A 20,923-nucleotide genomic window follows, 5' to 3' on the forward strand; every position below is an offset into this window, starting at 1 on the left:
ATAATAATAATTATTATAATTCGTAATAATACGAATAGCACACTGCATGTGTGCGAGTGATGTGAGCGTTGCTTTTGGCTTCACTGACCATTTCAGTTTCACTGCCTGAAGACAGATTCACCTCGTCATCAGTGCTGTTTCTTATGAGACACCATTATTAGGCTAGGGGAAGACACTTCTACACTGTCGCCCAGGTAGCACTCGGGCCCAATGCTTACATAAGACACACATATTCCGTTGCACAAGTAATGTTCGGCACTAATGCTGTTTGCACTTTTACAGCCTGAGTAATCCTTAGGCCTTATGTGAGACTTATCTATACCGTTGCCCAAGTGACACTTGGGACTAATGCTTGAGTGACTATCTAATGCTAAGGTACATGTAAAATGGTAAAATATAGGAGTTTGCATTTCAAAACTTCCACACTCTAGATACACAGGTACCTCAACTCATGATGCTGCACTAAAAGTGAAGCACAAGTTGAATTCACTGATTAATTCATTAATGCTATATCTAAGGCATTCACAGTTGGATAGTCTTGCAGAAGTAAATAGTGATCCTGCCTAAAGACAACCTGCATCATTGCTTAAAAAGAAAATGCAGAAAAAACTGAATACCAGAATTCTGAATTTGCACTGCAATTTTGGCATAAGTGAAAATGGAGTTTATCAAAATATCTAGTTAATTTTATGAAAACAGTGAAAGCATATAATGAATAGTACGTGAATAAAGCATAGTTACTTTAGTTAAAGTAAGATCTGTAGTTTTGTAGAGCCAATTTTGGGTTTAGTCCCTAGATGTAATTAATTAATCATACATTTGATGTTCCTTACTTCAGGTGAGATATCTGAAAAACAACCCAGACCATTTTTACAGGAATACTAATGCAGTGAATGGAAAAGCAATGACCAAAGTGCATAAAATATTATTTTTCATTAGGTGGTGTTAATCTGGTGTTAATTTTTCCTGAATATATAAATGCAAACTGACATTTGCAGCAGTTATAATATATTTGATAAAATGAAAAGCATGATTTGAAACATTTTGTGACAATTACTTGATTTTAATGAAAGCATCTTTAAAATCAGTGTTAATGTTTACGATTAATGTTGTATTTGTATTTTTTTGTTTTGATTCTGATTTTGAGAGTATTAAGACATATTTTTGAATTACTAAATATAAAGCCTCAAGAAATAAATGTAGCATGTAAATATGCTGAAACAAATCTAGTCAAGAAGCATCATATGTCATATTTTCAAATGTCTTTGCTGAAATCTTCCTAACTTTTTATAGTTGAGAAGAATTAAATTCAGGTCATGTTCTTGACTATATCGTGACTGTGTTTCGAGTTCGAAAATATTTTATTGTCCCATTTTTATTTTTTGAGTTGCCTTATTAGTAATTCATTCCAGCATGCAGATGAAACAGTGAGGAACATAATTAAGTTTTTATTCATTCCAAAATGTGAAGTGGGATGTCATTTATCCTTTCTAAATTTGTTTTCATTTACTCAATTTCAATTCAGAAAGAATGCTTTCTTCCTCCCAGCTATTGTCTTTTAGGAAAAACTGGTACAATTAAAATAAACTTTCAAATGCTTCTAAAGTTTTCTTTGTACATATTATCCTGTACACAATAAATATTATATTGTGTAATGAATGGATTAACTGCATTAATCTTCTTAATCCAGTTTTTGATTTGTGGAAGGTACACACCAGTTCTGACAGCATATGGCAAAAATTCAGGAATGTATTGCTTCCTATTGTTTTTCTTAGTGAATTGTCTTTTACATTTCTTCCACCATCTCAGTTGTAACTCAGTGGAAATAGAATATTGATGTCAGGTTTTGCAAAAATATGAAAAATTGTTTAGTCTTTCTGTTATATTTGCATCTGTCTCATATTTTATGACCTTTGGTGCATTTTCACCTTTGGAATCCACGTATAATATCACAAAAGGCAATTTGAGGTAAGTATGGACAGTGAAATTTTCTTCTGAAACCACACTGTATTCCCAGCATATTTCTAAAAAAACTGAAAAGATTTCTGTTGATGTAACGTTTAGTTTCGAAACCTTTTTTGGAAGAAGGATCACAGTCACTAACAAGCGAGGCAGTAATGGTGTTAAAACTCATTGATTTTTAGCTTTTTTTTCCCACTTTCATTTAGGGGATTTAATCTAATTTACTTACGGGTTTTTCTGTGTTTTTGTTTTTGTCCATCCATTTCATTTAGGCATGTATGGATTCCATGGAAAACAGCCCAGTGACTTTTTACGCATCACTATGGCAACGCCTCGGCTTATAGCTCCAACAAAGCGGCTATTGGAGCAGGGGTTCAAATTTTCTGTGTTTTCAACACAAAGCTATGCAGCATATGAAGCCAACATTGACTTTGTGATCAGGTGACTGCTGATAAATAACCTTTAAAAGTTGTTGTTGCAATTTCCTTATTTGGTTTTCATCCAATGATCAAGTTGAATGGGTCCCAGTTGTTGTATATCAAGAAAGAAAAGCTTATCCTTTTGGAACATATACATGGTACATAATTAAAAGGAATTGATGCTATAGCTCTTGTGAAATGTATTTAAATAATTAATTCACTGCTCCATGAGGGCCCATCCTCACATTTAAAAATATTAACACTAAAGGTGGAGGAATAAATTGGTAGAGTATTTCAATACTGTACATTTCACAATTGACCTTGATACACTGAGAACAAGTATCAGTTTGTTTTCCTTATTTTCATATCACGTGCAGTATAGTTACAGGAGTTTTTGTAGTTTTGCTTATTTACACCAGACACCATATTTTGAATTATAAAAGTTAATATATTTATTATATTGCTACCCATATAACAAAATGGATTCCAGAAGAGATATGTTGCAAGTAATTCTAGTCTAAAAACTATGTAAATTTCTATAAATTGATTAAAAAAAGTTAACATACAGTACATCTTTAGGGTTTACAAGCTGAAACCAGTATTGCCAGCAATCAAAGCAGTATGGCTCAGTTTATTTTTTCTCTCTGGCACTGTGGTTTTATTATTTTCATTTTTATTTATTTATTATAGTGTACACACCTATGGAGCACTTTTGCACAGTGAAGGCTTTATTTTACATTTGACGATTTATAGTCAAGTCCCAGTTGGATATTTAATTAGGTTATCTTTCAGATGTACTGTAAATCATCCATTGCAGTTTTAAGTGACAAGGTAAGGTATTATTCAGGTGTATAGGGCTTTTACAAATGGGACAGCTATTGGATACAAATAGTTGGAAACAAAAATGTAGAATAAATTCTAAGGAGTAATTCTGATCATCTAATGACCCTGACTTGATTTTTTACAAAATGGTGAGAACTGCTGTACTTTCCGTAGACAGAGGTTTTACCCCCGAAACACACCCTTCCACCACCACCACCTTTTAATCCTATTTGTTGTTTGCAGTATTTGGTTATAGATCAAATTTTTTATTCATAACCAGTTTTAAAGTTCTGCTGAAATTGCCTTTATACCAAATTACACAAAAATAGCGTGAGAGTAGTATTAACTTTATAATGGTAAAACACAAGTATATAGACTAAAATTTAATCAGATTTAAAGTTAAGGAAAGCAAAACAAAGCTCCATGCAAAAAGATAATTATATGCAAGTAAATCTAAGAAAGAATCACGTTGTTAGTACTGCTAACTGCTAAATTAAATTTAATTTCCAGCTTTTTATGGTAGTGTTAGTGTGTTATCCCCACACACATAACACATTTTCTCTGGATATTCCTATTTGTTTCAATATTTTAAAAAAAATTGCTTTTCAGGTTTATTGGCAAATGTAAATTATCCCAGTAAATATGTGTATATTCATGATTTGTATCCTGTCATAAACTGGTATTCTCTTCATGATTCCTTCCTTCATTGAGATAGTGCTGTCAAGACTGGTTGTAGCACCCAGCAAACCTTTAATGGAGAACATGGATTTGAAAATTATATATGCATAGATAAACCTCTGTGACTTTGTTCCCCGGATGGACAGTATTAACATTGCATTCTGCTTTTTATGTTATACGGTAAAACTTTGTGTATTCGTGTGTCCTAATATGAGATTTTATTGTATGAAGGTATAATTATTGGAAAGACAATAGTTTGTGTTTAATTCTCAGCTGGTTGTATATTCGGCTGTGCATGGGTAACTAACAGGTGAAATTCTTGCACCACTTTGCTTCCTGTCTAGGTTCATGGTTGACTGTGATGTAGTTGGCTGCAATTGGATAGAGCTGCCAGCAGGAAAATATTTCCTAAGAGAAGATCAAGTGCCTAGTGATAATAGTAGTGACAATCCAAATAAAGTAAGCATCCTGCAATTTTTTTTATTTTTTGTTATTAGAAATTCTGTTGTCATGGGAATTATTGTTTGTTGTAGTATTTATTTATTTATTTGTTGTGCTTCTGTAAAAAGCTACATTTTCTCCTTGGGACAAATAAAGTGCTATTTATCTGTCTGTATCTGTTTGAATGAAAGGGTTCTTAACACAGCTTGAAATACTTGACTAGAATCTGATGCTGTTCAGTTTAATTTGTATCTATTTTCTGTAGTTCCATGTCATCTAAAGACTCGTTGTTTTGTTCTGTTCTGAGTCAGTATAAAGCATTTAAAACTTGTCCAAATACAAAAATGAAAGTTCACTGATTTTTTTTTTTTTGTGCCCATAGATGTCCTTGAGCCAGCTGGAGACAGACATAGGTTGGACTGATCTGATTAGCCATGCTGCTGAGGGAGAGTGGCAGAAGATTGCACCATTGAGAGTTCTTAGTTTTGATATTGAATGTGCTGGTAGAAAAGGTGAGTTTAGTTTAAAATGTTTTTGTCACAAGCATTAGTCAGTTTAAATGTAAATTCTTCTGGAGATCAACTAAGCACCTTAGAATTAAAGGTATTTTTCTTTTGAAAAAGTTCAATGAGGTGATCTTTGACTTTGCATCTTTTATTTTAAACATATAGTAATTATACACTGCCTGGACAAAAAAAAAGTCGCCACCGAAAAAAAAGGTCACACACACTAATATTTTGTTGGACCACCTTTAGCTTTGATGACGGCACGCATTCGCTGTGGCATTGTTTCGATAAGCTTCTGCAATGTCACAAGATTTAGTTCCATCCAGTGTTGCATTAATTTTTCACCAAGATCTTGCATTGATGATGGTAGAGTCTGACCGCTGCGCAAAGCCTTCTCCAGCACATCCCAAAGATTCTCAATGGGGTTAAGGTCTGGACTCTGTGGTGGCCAATCCATGTGTGAAAATGATGTCTCATGCTCCCTGAACCACTCTTTCACAATTTGAGCCCAATGAATCCTGGTATTGTCATCTTGGAATATGCCCGTGCCATCAGGGAAGAAAAAATCCATTGATGGAATAACCTGGTCATTCAGTATATTCAGGTGGAAATGCTCTTACTTTCACTATTAAACATAGACCTGAGTTCTACTGTTGTTTTTCTTCAATTTGATTTCACCAAACGTTTAAGTGATCGCCGATCACGATTATTCAGGATTTTTTTCCGGCCACATTTCTTCCTCGAAGACGATGGGTCCCCACTATCCTTCCAGTTTTTAATAATGTGTTGGACAGTTCTTAACTCAATTTTAGTAGTTTCTGCAGTCTCCTTAGATGTTTTCTCTGCTTGATGCATGCCAATGATTTGACCCTTCTCAAACAGACTAACATCTTTTCCACGACCGCGAGATGTGTCTTTCGACATGGTTCTTTAAGAAATGAGAAGCAACTCATTGCACCAGTTGGGGTTAAATAACTTGTTTCCAGCTGAAAGATAATCGCCCATGCAGTAATTATCCAATAGGAGGCTCATATCTATTTGCTTAGTTAAATCCAGGTGGCGACTTTTTTTTTTGGCCAGGCAGTGTGTTTTAGAAGTAAAAATAATACCAACAATTCCCAAACATTTGGATCAATAAATCCGTTTCAGTGGTGAGATGCATAACTTCATAATCTCCATATATAATTGTTGCCCTTTGTTAGTCTGCCACCCAGTACTCTGTTGTTCCCTGCTTTGTTCCCAATGACATAAGAATTGACGCTGGTTCCCCTTGATCTTGAATTTCGTATTTAGGATTAATAAATGGATAGATGCTTGTGTAATATTGACTTTGTGATATGGGGTGTACTTGGTGTCTACAGAAGCGAGTTGCTGTATTTCTTAGTTGCTGATCTTAGTTAAATACACAAGGCTGTCAGCTGATAAGATGCAATATATGTTAAATACTGCATGTCCATAAATGGATCAGGGCAATGCTTACTCCTTTATTGTATACTAGGGGTCTCCGCCCCCTGCTCACTTTGCTCGCCAACCCCTGTGTTTGGTTAATACATCTATCATCCAACCTGCTATATCCTAACTACAGGGTCACTGGGGTCTACTGGAGCCAATCCCAGCCAACACAGGGCGCAAGGCAGGAAACAAACCCCGGGCAGGGCGCTAGCCAATCGCAGGGCTCGCACACACACACCAAGCACACACTAGGGACAATTTAGAATCGTCAATCCACCCAACCTGCATGTTTTTGGACTGTGGGAAGAAGCACCCGGAGGAAAGCCACGCAGACACGGGGAGAACATGCACACTCCACGCAGGGAGGACCAGGGAAGCGAACCCAGGCCTCCTAACTGCGAGGCAGCAGCGCTACCCACTGCACCACCGTGCCGCTGTTTGGTTAATCGGATATACCATTTTAAAAGCTTTTTTTTTTCTTTGTTTCAGTTTCATTAGTTGCACTTTTAAAGGTTTATTAAAAACAATATATGGAATTACCTTTTCTTCAAGATCGCATTGAATTTTGAATCCGTTTTTGGAGATACATTGTGACAACACAACATATAATCGCCCATGAATGAATATTGTTTCTGTTTCTCTAATAAATAATCCGACGTTTTCTAATGGTTGTCCCTTTGATTTGTTAATTGTCATAGCAAAAGCTATTCTCACGATAAACTGTAAACATCTTAATATTAATGGCATATCACGATCTCCTTTGGTGTCTAATGTTATTCGTGGAATATATACAGTACATCACCTTACTTGTCGCCTGTTAAAATTTGCATCGCTTCTCCGTCATCATAAATATACACCTGACCGAACTGTGTATTCTTTCAAATTAAACTTGTCGTTGCTTTAACTGTTGTGGGATGACCTTGCTTTGTCCTGCTATTTTTTCAATTACACCTGGCTCTGATGATTACAGTAATCCCTCCTCCATCGTGGGGGTTGCGTTCCAGAGCCACCCGCGAAATAAGAAAATCCGAGAAGTAGAAACCATATGTTTATATGGTTATTTTTATATTGTCATGCTTGGGTCACAGATTTGCGCAGAAACACAGGAGGTTGTAGAGAGACAGGAACGTTATTCAAACACTGCAAACAAACATTTGTCTCTTTTTCAAAAGTTTAAACTGTGCTACATGACAAGACAGAGATGACAGTTCCGTCTCACAATTAAAAGAATGCAAACATATCTTCCTTTTCAAAGGAGTGCGTGTCAGGAGAGAGAGAACAAAGCAAGCAGTCAAAAAAAAAAATCAATAGGGCTGTTTAGCTTTTAAGTATGCGAAGCACCGCCGGTACAAAGCTGTTGAAGGCGGCAGCTCACACCCCCTCCGTCAGGAGCAGACAAAGAGAGAGAGCCAGAGAAAAATAAAGTCAAAAATCAATACGTGCCCTTTGAGCTTTTAAGTATGCGAAGCACCATGCAGCATGTCCTTCAGGAAGCAGCTGCACACAGAAAGTAGCAACGTCCCTATCGTCTAGGTGTGCGAACAGCCCCCCTGCTCACATCCCCCTACGTCCGCGCAAGAGAGAGAGAGAGAAAGTAAGTTGGGTAGCTTCTCAGCCATCTGCCAATAGCGTCCCTTGTATGAAATCAACTGGGCAAACCAACTGAGGAAGCATGTACCAGAAATTAAAAGACCCATTGTCCGCAGAAACCCGCGAAGCAGCGAAAAATCTGCGATATATATTTAAATATGCTTACATATAAAATCCGCGATGGAGTGAAGCCGCGAAAGGCGAAGCGCGATATAGCGAAGGATCACTGTAATCACCTTTTGTTTGCACTAATGAGATCTTTACTATCTTTTTTTGTTTTTTTTTGTTTTTTTTGATACTGTAGCGACTGACGTAATAAAGTGTCACAAAATTTTTACTTGAACAATCGCCGACTTCGTAACCCCAAACACAATTGTCTAGCACCCTCTCCGACCCCTCCTCCCCCGGGTCTCGCCTCCCCCTCACCGCATCAATCAGTACCCCGCTATCAGTCTTCCGTGCTGTACTCCGCCCCCCTCAATCGGACCTATCAGTCACTTAAAACAAAAAAGGCTTCAACCTACTCGGTGAGCTGCCTGTTCTGCTTGTCGCATGTCGTTGTTTTAAGAGCCGGGAGCACATTATGCATGTGTGCCAAAAGCAATCCAACAACTGCTTAGTTAGAGGTCTGTGGACTTGTTTTAATTGATGGCTCACTGACTTATCTCGCGTGACATTGTAAAAACAATAATTGTCCTTTATTTCCTTTATTTTCTCTTTCTTGCAGGATGTATAACGCTGCTCCCGTTTATGAAGTTTTAATCTTTTAATTCTGAGCCCTATTGGACGTGCTTTGTTTTCAATTCCACTTGTTCTGGGCTGATTATCACTGTCCTTATTTTCTATATTTGCACCTAGATTATTGTTTTCTTTTTAGCATTTTTTTCTCTCCACCGCATTTGGGTCTCTTTTCTCCGCGCTTTTCTTTCGTCTTCATTTATTCGTCGACGTTTCATTTCTACCCTATTCATTTAATTTCTACCATATTGACCGTATACACTTTATATGCACTGAGAGCCATGGAGCTGTGTGTGCTGCGTGACTGCCTTTACACTACTGATTTTTTTTTTTTCTGTCCGTGGTCTTATCTTGTAAGTAGGACGTGTCTTGCACCGTGGCAAGTGTCTTTGGTCTCGCGGGTCTTTAAAATTGTCTTCCGAGAGGATCACGTATTGTAGCCTTGCTTTTACTTTGCTTTCCAGGATGTCCTTTTATAATAGAGAGAAATGTATATCTAACATATCTAAAATATTTTTTTCAAAATTGTAATTGATGTTTAATGCATGTGAAACGTAATATAAGAATATAGAGAAATAGTATTTAAGGGCAAGTGTTACATCACTTTTAAAACGGTTAGCCTGAAAGGTGTACTCTTATATATGTTGCATTTTGGGATTTTTTTCCCCACAGGAATCTTCCCTGAAGCAGACAAAGACCCTGTTATTCAAATTGCAAACATGGTTCAGAGACATGGAGAGAGAGACCCATTTGTCAGAAATGTCTTCACCTTGAAATCTTGTGCTAGCATTGTTGGTTCTCAAGTTCTGTGTTTTGAGAAAGAGAAAGATCTTCTACAGGTATTATGATTGTAAATGTAGCCTCTTCAAATTAGTTGGTGAAACTAGTAGGACATGTCATCCTTTTGCTACATTGACTTATTTTAGTCTGCCTTTAGATTAAACCTAGGAACAGGTTAATACCCACTGGCTTGCACTACTAGCTATCCACATGCTGTATAGTATGTGTTAAGTGGCAAGTAATCATCAAAACAAAATAAGTGGGCCAAAATTAAATAAAATATACCTCTCTCCAGTTTTTTATTGATGCAACTGGCTTTGGCAAGTGGTTAGTTGAACCAGTGCTGTCCCCACTTCTTTTGGGTATAGGACTGGGGCACAATGACTGGTGGAACTTAACATTGTGTATGTGCTAAAGTGACTTTTTTCAGGATCTGTGACTGGCAAATCTCCCTTATTCTTTCAAAATTTTGAAAATAAATCTCTTCTGTTTTTGTAGTTTTTCATCTGAACAATACTATAAAATCTTCCACAGGGGAGGGGGAATTCCCATAAGGAATGTTACACATAGATTTAATTCACACAGACAGACATAGCAAAGATAATTATATAAGTTGATATTTAATGATAAATCAATATTGTTCCATTTAATATAATAAGTGTTATGTACATTAAATAACATGATCACTTCAACATTTTTCTGTTAGAATAGCTCAGTTTGTACTAGAATTAATCTAGCCTATATCTTGCTGTGTCAAAACTGATAATTTACTGTTTTGTGCATCAATCTGTAGGCTTGGGCTCAGTTTGTGAGGACTATGGATCCAGATATTATAACTGGTTACAACATTCAGAATTTTGACATGCCGTACCTTCTGAACCGTGCCCATGCCTTAAAGGTACTGTCAGCATATTTTCATTTGCTTCAAAATGTAATCTGCTAAGATCACCACGTCCATGTAGTTAGTTGCATTGTTAAAATTGTGTTGGTTTAAATTATAGGCTGAAATGTTTCCTTATTTGGGGAGAATTAAAGGTATAAAATCTATGGTGAAGGATTCTTCATTTCAGTCGAAACAAATGGGGAGGAGAGAAAATAAAGTGGTTAACATGGAAGGCCGTGTTCAGTTTGATCTTTTGCAGGTAAGGCTGCTTTTAGGTGATTGTAAAAGATAGAAAACTATAGGCCTAATGTTTGCACAGTAGTGGAACTTAAGTGTTTTAAGTGATGATATACCATAGAATATTATTAAGTAGAAAATATTACATATTGTCTGTGCCGAAGGCAAAGGTAGAATAAATGTTGTTGATCCACTTTTCTTGCTTTGCAGGTTCTTCTGCGAGACTATAAGCTGCGCTCTTATACACTCAATGCTGTAAGCTTCCACTTCCTGCAGGAGCAGAAGGAAGATGTGCAGCACTCAATCATTACTGATCTGCAGGTGTGACTCTTCAACATTTTGGCTTTCAAGTATTTTCTTCTCACTGCTGCAAATATTTGGTATTTGTGTTGACAGTCTCCAACTGCCACATTTATATTTTAATCTGTTCTTATGTAAATCATTAGCTCTGTTATTGTTGTCCTATGTCTGATGTCACTCATTATATTTCTCCTTTTTTCTCCTTTTAATAGTCATTTGAAATTACTGGGTCTATTTCATGAGTAGTTATCACAGACATACTTTTCTTTGGAAGTACCCAACAGGCACGCATTATGTAAAGTATTTGAATGCCCATCTGTTTTCATTTGCCTATCCATTTTGCTTTTAGAATGGAAATGATCAAACTCGTCGTCGTTTGGCAGTTTACTGTCTCAAAGATGCCTACCTTCCATTGAGGCTTCTGGAGAAGCTCATGTGCATTATAAATTATATGGAAATGGCTCGTGTGACTGGTGTCCCATTAGGATACCTGCTTTCTCATGGTCAGCAAATCAAAGTGGTCTCGCAGCTACTCAGACAGGTCAGCCACCATCTTTGCTCAGAATGTCCGGCATTCTTTTTTAAAAGAAGGTGCCAGTTAAATTCTTGTATGAGACATTAATGCTCGATTTCCTCTGTGATCTGACTCTGTACTGTTTGTGCTACTAGGCTATGAAACAGGACTTGGTGATGCCAGTAGTTCGATCAGAAGGTGGTGAGGACTATACAGGTGCTACAGTCATTGAACCTGTGAAAGGGTGAGTCTTGATACAATAAATGTAAAGCAAATATTCTTTTGCATTAACTTGTAGTTACAAATTGTCTTAAATAAAGTAAGCATTTTGCAATCTTCACAGCATTCATTCTTTAAAGATAATTAAACCTACCCCTGCAACCCACCACTGTCCCACCCAAACCTCCCCTTGAAATATCCTTGTAAATCCTCTTTTTATAGAGTACAGTGGCATGCAAAAGTATTCAATCCCTTAGAAAGTCATAATTTTCTGCATGACAAAAGATTTTACACATAGTTATCCTTTCAGTATTATTAGTGTGAATTGTTATGCTGTAATAATATATTTCCAAAGTCAAAATAAACCATTTTTTGTAGATAGTTAATCGAAGAAGAAAAACTCAGAAGTTAGTGTTTGCACAAGTATTCAAGCTCTACACGTTAACACTTTGTCGAGAACCTTTTTGCTGTAATAACAGCCTTAATTCTTTTGCGGTAAGTATCAGTTTTGCACATTGTTTAGGAGTGATTGTTTCCCATTCTTCTTGGCAGAATTTTTAGAGATCCCTTAGGTTGGTGACATGGTGCCTCTGGACAGCAGTTTTCAAATAGTGATACAGATTCTCAACAGGGTTAAGATCAGGGCTTTGACTTGGCCATTCCAAAACATTCAGCTTTCTGCTTTTTAAAAATTCCAATGTTGCTTTGGACTTTTTTCCCAAGCCATAGGTTCCTAGCAGACTGGAACAAATTCTCCTGCGAAATTGTGTGGTATTATTTTCCAATCATTGTCCCTTCAACTCTGACAAGATTTCCAGTCCCAGCACATGAAAAGCATCCCCATAGCATGATGCTGCCACCACCATACTTCTCCTGTAGGTATTGTTTTTCTTGAGGCATGGGCAGTTTTAGATTTATGCCATGCATACCTCCTTTGAAGTCTGGACAAAAAATTCTATTTTGGTCTCATCTGACCGTCAAGCCTTCCACATCTTAACTGGGTCTTTCTCATGCTTTGTAGAAAATTCCCTACATGCATTTATGTGGACCTTCTTAAGGAATCACTTCTTTCTTTCTACTTTCCCATACAAGCCTTTTTATGGAGAGCTCTTGAAATTGTGGACCCACGGCCCATCACTCCAGTTTCAGACAAAGATCATTGCAGACTTCTAACTGTGACTGTTGCGATTTTTAATAGTCTTGTCTCTCTCACCGTTTGATGTATTGATCTGATGTTTAGTTTTGAGGGACAGCCTGTTCTAGTAAGAGTGTGGGTACTATGATGAACCTTCCACTTTCTTATGATGGATCCAATAGTGCTTCATGGGATATTTAAGCTCTTTAATATTTTTTTGTAGCCATTTTCTGCCTTGTGCATGTCAATGACTTTGTTTCACACATCAGCAGAATGCTCCTTTGTCTTTATTTTTGCAGTGATTGTCCAACAAAGACCGTTACAATGGGTGCTTTTTATATCCAGAGAGAGAGATTAAGGACTCACAAGTAGTACCTAATTATGATATAATTAGACAATTTTTGTCATTATTATTTAGAGCAAACAAACCTATAAAAGGATATGCCACTACTGAACATACTCAAGGGTACTAGTTAATAACAGCCACAAAAAAAAAAAAAAAAAAATTAAAGTGTTGCCAAGCCACCATGCCAACCAGTACACTAAATGTGAAAAAAAAAAAAATTTCCCGCTAAATTGGGCACTTAAACTGACAAAAAAAGAATCATACCACTCATACCTACGATCATATCACATTGGAATCAATTTATAGGTTTATAGTGTCAAATTTCTTGCTTTCATGTTCAAATCAACTTGCAACACATTGCCATTTCTGTGGAGATGTTGGAGTTAAAATACTGGAGTACTCATGTAGAAACTGAAGGGATTTAATTACAGTATGCTGGATCTTTGAAGTGGCAGCAGTAACCTCTGTGCTACTGTGGCACCACGAAATAGATAAAAAAACGTTTTAGCTATATCTGGTGACGGATCGGAAGAGAATTTTGTGTTACAGAGGGACTGTGAAATGTAGGGGAAGGTCTGCTTTTAGTCATTTTGAGCAATTTTCCTTTTCCTTAACTCAGCTGAGATTGCAAAGAATTTGAATAGTGTTCAAACTGAAGCATTGTTGAAAACAAATAAATTAATACCACTATAAAAAGAACCAAATCATATCTGAAGATAGCAATTGGTGCAAGAGAGATATCTGCACAAGTGTAAAAAATGTGCAGCGTATTTTATAATAAGCAAAGCTGTGAAGCGGGAATTTGTCTGGGTTTTTTTCCTCTTATGCATTAGTGCAGTTACCTAGGCCTGTAACTTGAACTGTTCAGTAACTTGAAGTTGAAATAATTAGGAGAGAAAAAATTAGAATTGTCTCTGTACATTTGAAGTTAAAAGTAACTCTTTATGGTTGTGTGTGCATAAATAATTTTTTAGATATGTACAGTAGTTGTTAGTGTATCATGCATCTGTTATTATCCCAGGGTACATTACTCAGCAGTTTAAAATGCCAGGTTTTGACAAATAATATATACAGAACTCTGAAGAAGATTCCTTTTCCATCTTAATATAGAGTTTAGAGACATGGTCGATTTTTCATTAAAGTGCAACCTGATATGCAGAAAGAGTTTAATGGCCAACATTGCGATGTCTGCTGCTTTGTATCCAAATACGTTACAGACTTAGAATTGCATGATTTTGGGCACTGGTACTTGTTCCTAATTGTAAATATTTATGTGTGCAGTTCGAGTTGCAGTTCTTTTGATTTCAGTTAATTCTTATGTGCATGCCGCATTTAGAGTAAAGGTCTGATGAGGTTCTTGAAATCTGTGCCTAAGCAGGACTCAGTTTGAGCTTTAAAGTTTGATGTATGAGGCCTGATTTACTTGGCCTGTTTTCCATGTTTAACCCATGTATGAGAAGCATAAATGTCATGCAATTTAGTTTCTGTGAGAAATTTGCAAGGTGGAGAGCTTTTTAAAAAAAAAAAAAAAAAAAAAAAAAAAAAAAAGTGGTTAAACTATTTTACAATAAATATAAGAATTGACATGTTGGCTTATTTTGATTGCCCAACACTATTCAGAGCAATTTGGTGAGCATTCTGAACTGAATCTAAAATTAGAAAATATAAGCTATCAATAAAAACCATTCCAAGCATCCAAAAAGTTGAGTAACTTTGTGTCATACTAAGTGGTAAATAATCAAACACTCAATTAGAGTTGCACCAAGACCAGTGAATATGAGAAATGGAGTATCTTAAGATATTTAGTTAAGAAACCAAAACCCCAATATTAAGTAGGAACAAGTACAAGTCCAGAAATTTTCGGAGAATAGAAAAATACATTTCTTCTTTGGATTCTCATTGTACAGTACTTTATCAATAATGAGAGAGAAATCAAATTTCTTTTTTTTTTTTTTTTTTTTTAAATCTTGGTAAAGTGAAAATGTAGTTTTCTGCTTTAAGTGACAGTAAACCATTCGTTTACCTTTAGACATAAGTTGTTATCCCAGAGCTGTTTTCTGGAAGACATCCGATATGTTCAAAACTAATTTTAGCAATGTGAATGTTGTTTTAAAGCATACAACAGTAAAACTGTGGAAGCAAAAGTAAAAGCACAGCTTATTCAGTACAACAAGCAGCTGTTTAATGGTCTGAATGGTCTTAATGGGAATTCTTGCAAATACCTGTACAAGGACATCTTGGATAAACTTTAAACACATTTTGGAATGTATCTTAAGACCCTATCCCTGAGCAAAACAGCAATTACTAAGCCAGTATAATGCATACAGTAAACAACACGTTCATTATATATGAGATCTCTAGCATGAACAATTGTTATTAAAGATAAATAATCCTTATTGTACTCCCCATCCTATATGTCGTGAATTCAAGGATGTTATAACGCTTGTTTCCTTAGTGTGTCCACACTACACCCTCCAGTGTTACTATAGTACACTTTCTTTCTACTTTTTTAATTGCTGTTTTTACCATGGCTGTGTTATAAAAGGTGCAAATGAAGAAACACTTATTATATATAAAAGTTCTCATTATGCACGTTGATGAAGTTTGCAAAATGAGAAAAACTGTCCAGACATGGTAATACAACCAATTTTCCTTGGGTCTGCTATAAACTGCTTTTGTTACAATAGATGATTTGATTTATAGCTTTGAATTTCAATTTCATGTAGATCCTGTATGGTAATACTATTTAATCCGTAAAGCACGTTGAAGGGACCAATTTTTTTTGTTTTTTTTAAGTTTCCTAAATGTTTAAACTTTTTTATTTATATCCCTGTTCCGTATCAATGTGTTTTATGTAGCAAGTAAACTAAATCTGCAGGTTTTAAAGTATTTTTTTTCTCTTTTCACTCTGTAAATCTGACAGCTACTATGCAATGCCAATCGCAACTCTGGACTTTTCATCTCTATATCCCTCTATTATGATGGCTCACAACCTCTGCTACACCACACTGCTTCAGCCTGGCATGGCAGTGAAGCTTGGGTAAGTTGATTTTGCTTTTTTCCCTTTCCTGGAAAACAGCCGTAGTACATTCTACACGATTGTAAAAAGATTTTTTGTTTACCTGCTAGATTTTTTTTTTCTTTTTTTTATTTTTAGGATGTTAGTGTTCCCCTTTTTGTCTTAAAAAGTACAAATTAAGAGCCTTTTAAATCAATATGTACTGAACCTTTTTTTTTGTGGTTTCTCCAAACTTTGTTAAATTTCTGAATTGCTTGGTAACATCTTAGTATTACCTAGCTGAATCCAATCTAAGTGTCATTACCCACTAATTGTACTAATTTTTCCTTCACAGATATATCACTGTATGCTTTTGTTGTACCACGCATTTGAAAGATAATTTGTTATAACTGTAGGACTCCTTTAGATCAAAAAAGATGTGGGGAAAAAGTTGGTTCATAGCACTATATTAAACAATAAATATGTGGGAGTGGGAGCAGGAAACACAAACGTTTAAATAATGTTTTTTCTGCAGACCTCACGGTCTATGACTTCCAGGCTTTATTTAAGTGTGGGGTGACTTGTTTGCTTGTCATTCTGAAAATATCCTTGCAAGACCAGTATCCTGAAAATGTTGTACATTTTCTGTTCCACATCTTATGACATATCTTCAGTGAGGCTGTTTACAGTATTACCTAATAGGCGAATCCATAAAATATGCAAGATCTTCCTATACTGAAAACTTTCTTTTTTTGCGTCCATTAAGCTGTAAAATTAATTTTTGCTAGAAACATAACATTTAGATCTATTATGAAATAAAGATGAGAGGGACTTTCAGTGGAAAGGCTTTTTAAGGTAACGTAAAAAGCATGTGTATTTTTCCTATTCTATTTAGTACCATATTTTAGATGGTAAAGAGATTGTAAGGCAAACTAAAGCAACAATGGCAGGAATTTTCCACAATTCCACTTAACCTCTCACATTTTTTGCAACTCTAGATATGTTTTATTTTGCAAATACTTTATGTAGGCTTGAATTTACTAGTTTTTCCTAATGTATTTGTTGATTTTTGTCCAAAGTCTTGTCTGAAAGAATTGTTCAAAATGAAACTATAGTGATCCCTCGCTATATTGCGCTTCGACTTTTGCGGCTTCACTCCATCGCGGATTTTAAATGTAAGCATATCTAAATATATATCATGGATTTTTTGCTGGTTCGCGGATTTCTGCGGGCAATGGGTCTTTTAATTTATGGTACATGCTTCCTCAGTTGGTTTGCCCAGTTGATTTCATACAAGGGACGCTATTGGCAGATGGCTGAGAAGCTACCCAACCAGAGCACGTATTACTTATTAAATAAAACTTCTCAATGATATAAGATATGCTTCCCACGCAATGCTGTACATACTTGAAAGACCGAGCAGCATGTATTGATTTTTGATTGTTTGGTTTTCTCTCTCTCTCACTCTCGCTCGTCTAAAAATGCTGAAAGATTATCTTCACATTGCTCCCTTCCTTGCAGCTACTTTGTCAAGCAACATGCTTCCCGCACGGTGCTTTGCATACTTAAAAGCTCGAAACGGCACGTGTTGATTTTTGATTGTTTGCTTTTCTCTGTTTCTCTCACTCTCTCTGACATTCTCTGCTCCTGACGGAGGGGGTTCGCACACTGGCCTAGAGGATACGGACGCTCCTCTAAAAAATGCTGAAAGACTACCTTCACATTTCTCCCTTCTTTGCAGCTGCTTTGTCCCGACGGTGCTTCGCATACTTAAAAGCCAAACAGCCCTATTGATTTTTGATTGTTTGCTTTTCTGTCTCTCTCTCTCTCTCTCTCTCTCTCTCTCTCTCTCTCTCTCTCTCTCTCTCTCTCTGACAGTCTCTGCTCCTGACGCGCACTCGTTTGAAGAGGATGATATGTTTGCATTCTTTTAATTGTGAGACGGAACTGTCATCTCTCTCTTGTCATGGAGCACAGTTTAAACTTTTGACTAAAGGGTGTTATTTCATGTCTAGAGGGCTCTAATAATGTTAAAAAACGTATTTAGAAGGCAGTAAACAGGATTTCTATGCTCTAACTGCGAAAATATTCGATTTATAAATAAAGAATCCTACTTCGCGGAAATTCTTTTATCGCGGTAGAGTCTGGAACGGATTAACCATGATAAACAAGGGTTTACTGTATATGTTAACTTGGTTAATATCATTACCTCCCTGTTTGTGTGTGTGTGTGTGTGTGTGAGTGTGTGTGTGACAAAGAGAGTGTGCGTTTGTATCTGTTTTAATTAGTTAATTAGATTCAGACAGTTTGGCATTTGTGTTTACTCTACTAGCCTGTCACCGGAAGACTTTATCAAGACTCCAACTGGAGATCATTTTGTCAAGAGTTCTGTCCGCAAAGGGCTTCTTCCTGAAATTTTGGAAAACTTGTTAGCTGCCCGTAAAAGGTCAGTAATTATTTACTTTTAACTGTCACACCTCTCTCCCATGCTAGAATCATCAGTGGCATCAGAAAAATAATACTTAACAGTACTTTATTATGTATTATGTCAGGGCTAAGCTTGAGCTAAAGAAGGAAACGGATCCTTTTAAGCAAAAAGTTCTGGATGGGAGACAGCTAGCACTGAAGATTAGTGCAAACTCTGTTTATGGTTTTACTGGGGCACAAGTAGGCAAGTTGCCCTGTCTGGAAATATCCCAGGTAAGAGATGTTAACAGTAGGTTAATTTTGTAGGTAATGGTTATAATATATATTTTTTTAAGATAAATGACTTTATAGGTAATGATTTTATATATTTTAACAGAGTGTAACTGGTTTTGGGAGACAGATGATTGAAAAAACCAAGCAACTTGTTGAATCCAAATATATAGTTGCAAATGGTTACCAGGCTGATGCCAAGGTAAGTCTTGTATATGTAATTTGGGTGAGAGCTTATTCACGTCTTGTTCGTGTTCACAAAGCAAGAACTTTTTTTTTTTTTTTTTCCTTCAAATTAAGCTGGATACATGTATAGTACAGAGTAGCATCCCAAAGCATCCTTCATATTGCGAGGTGCATGTAAAGAGAAAAAAAATAAAATAAGCATTGTGTATTGTACATTATTTCATCATGTATCACCTTTTGCGCTCAATTTTTTTCTGGAGCCATTGGATGCCATATGTAAAATCTAAAGGTATGCTGGGAAGCTTTTTTTGCTAGTGTAAAATGTTTCTTTCCATTTGGTAATAGGAAAACACTTTTATACCCTCCCAAAAATACAATCCTCTTTTTCTGTCTACAAGTGTACGTATGTGTTCAGCCTTCATACATATTTAAATATGAAAATGGCAGCTTGTGTAGTGTGACGTATTATTTATTAAGACCTGTTTATTTTAAGATTAAGTTTCGGAGATAGGTTCTGTAAACCACATTTGATTTGCATAAGTAAATTTTGCATACAAACATTAGGAGCACAGATGTTTTCCTACTTCTGTAGTGTATTATCTAACTTTTATAAACATTCAATTATATGCATGTACAAATTATGTAATTATTTAAAAATCCGACACATTCTTTACTTGCTTACTTGTGTATGTATTAAAATTTTTTTTGCGCTGTGAAAAGTATTTTGCCCGTCTGATATTTTTTTTTTTTTTTTTTTTTTTTTTCCCTCCTTTGGATTACAGAATACTTTCTGTAGTTAGTTTTTTTAGCAGTTACAGTATAATACAAAACCTATAGGGATATAGACACTAAGACATTTTTTTCATTTGCTTAGTATGAGGTAATCAAACATGCAATTTTCTGGTATAGAAAAAATCTTATTGTCCCCATAGTGAAAACCAGCCTAATAAAAGGAATATTTATGATCCATTCTCTGAGGATATTATTTAAGGTCAGCCTTGCAGAATATCCACGTATAACTGATTTTTGGCCCTTACCACCAGTTTGTTGGAATGTGTATTTTAGAAACACATCATACTGTCAACAAAAGAAATTCTTAAAAGCCTTTAGGAGGGAAACCTTGTGAGTGTCTGTCATTCTGGTTACATAACCATTTCTAAGGCTCATAGGTTTTACTGAACCATAGTTAGATCTTTACATTGTACATGGAGTTAATGGACAGATGGGAAATGAGTTTCCAGTGAGAAAATTTCACATGAACGCTTTTTGAGATGGTAGTTCCCAGTGGAAAAATTTGTAGAAAAAAAGTGCTGCCCAATTTAGTTGAGTTGTTTTGTAATGTGAAACCTTAAACATATTTTGGTAGTTTAAAAAAAAAAAACATTTATCTGCCAGATGTTACTTGTAGAGCACTATAACTCTCTTCAACGCCTTCTGGCCCTGTGCTGTCCTCTCACCGTTCTTCGGTATCTTTTTCTGTGCCACTCTTGTGAGGGTTCCCTTAGTGACACCTTTCTTCCAGCATTTAATACTGAAAGCAATATTTTTTTTTTGATATTTATATCATTGTGTCTAGAACCAAGTTGAATAGCAATGAGAAATGTGCATTTCCTTGTCTTAAGTCCTCCTCTCACCTGAAACACCTGCAATACCTAGTTCTTCACCTTCTACTTACTTTGGTCATGACAATCTTTTCTAACCTAATACATGTCTACACTATGTACCATACAGATATTCTCTGTCAGCACTATCGTGTCTGCTTGTAATCTATCAATTGTCCATTTTCATCACTGTTGCATTTGTAACACTTCTCTAGGATGCATCTGATAATGAATATATGATCTGTTCTTGATTGGTTATGATGACGTCTGCACTGATATTCTCTGAGAATTTTCTTAATGTTGTCCTCTAAGTAACTGATTAGTTCTTTCAAGAAAATCTTATGTACAGTGCAGGGAGGGTATATCATGTTAAATTGAAAAGCCTAGTTTTGACCTCTTTTTGTTGAATGGAGCACCAA

The 20,923-nt window shown here is 36.0% G+C and overlaps 1 protein-coding gene across 1 annotated transcript in view; it reads left to right on the forward strand.

Moving 5' to 3' along the window:
* The window catches only part of pold1 (polymerase (DNA directed), delta 1, catalytic subunit), a 118,865-nt gene that overhangs the window by 42,978 nt on the left and 54,964 nt on the right, over positions 1–20,923 (forward strand). Inside the window, exons 6-18 of the mRNA XM_028813535.2 lie at positions 2,235–2,403; positions 4,226–4,340; positions 4,705–4,834; positions 9,281–9,447; positions 10,182–10,286; positions 10,390–10,530; positions 10,719–10,829; positions 11,158–11,349; positions 11,478–11,566; positions 15,946–16,062; positions 18,353–18,466; positions 18,573–18,720; positions 18,824–18,919. Of these exons, the coding sequence (XP_028669368.1) occupies positions 2,235–2,403; positions 4,226–4,340; positions 4,705–4,834; positions 9,281–9,447; positions 10,182–10,286; positions 10,390–10,530; positions 10,719–10,829; positions 11,158–11,349; positions 11,478–11,566; positions 15,946–16,062; positions 18,353–18,466; positions 18,573–18,720; positions 18,824–18,919 (1,694 nt within the window). The remainder of the gene's footprint in view (positions 1–2,234; positions 2,404–4,225; positions 4,341–4,704; positions 4,835–9,280; positions 9,448–10,181; positions 10,287–10,389; positions 10,531–10,718; positions 10,830–11,157; positions 11,350–11,477; positions 11,567–15,945; positions 16,063–18,352; positions 18,467–18,572; positions 18,721–18,823; positions 18,920–20,923) is intronic.

Source organism: Erpetoichthys calabaricus, chromosome 11, assembly GCF_900747795.2.
Source record: "Erpetoichthys calabaricus chromosome 11, fErpCal1.3, whole genome shotgun sequence".
In the NCBI taxonomy this organism is placed as follows: Eukaryota; Metazoa; Chordata; class Cladistia; order Polypteriformes; family Polypteridae; genus Erpetoichthys; species Erpetoichthys calabaricus.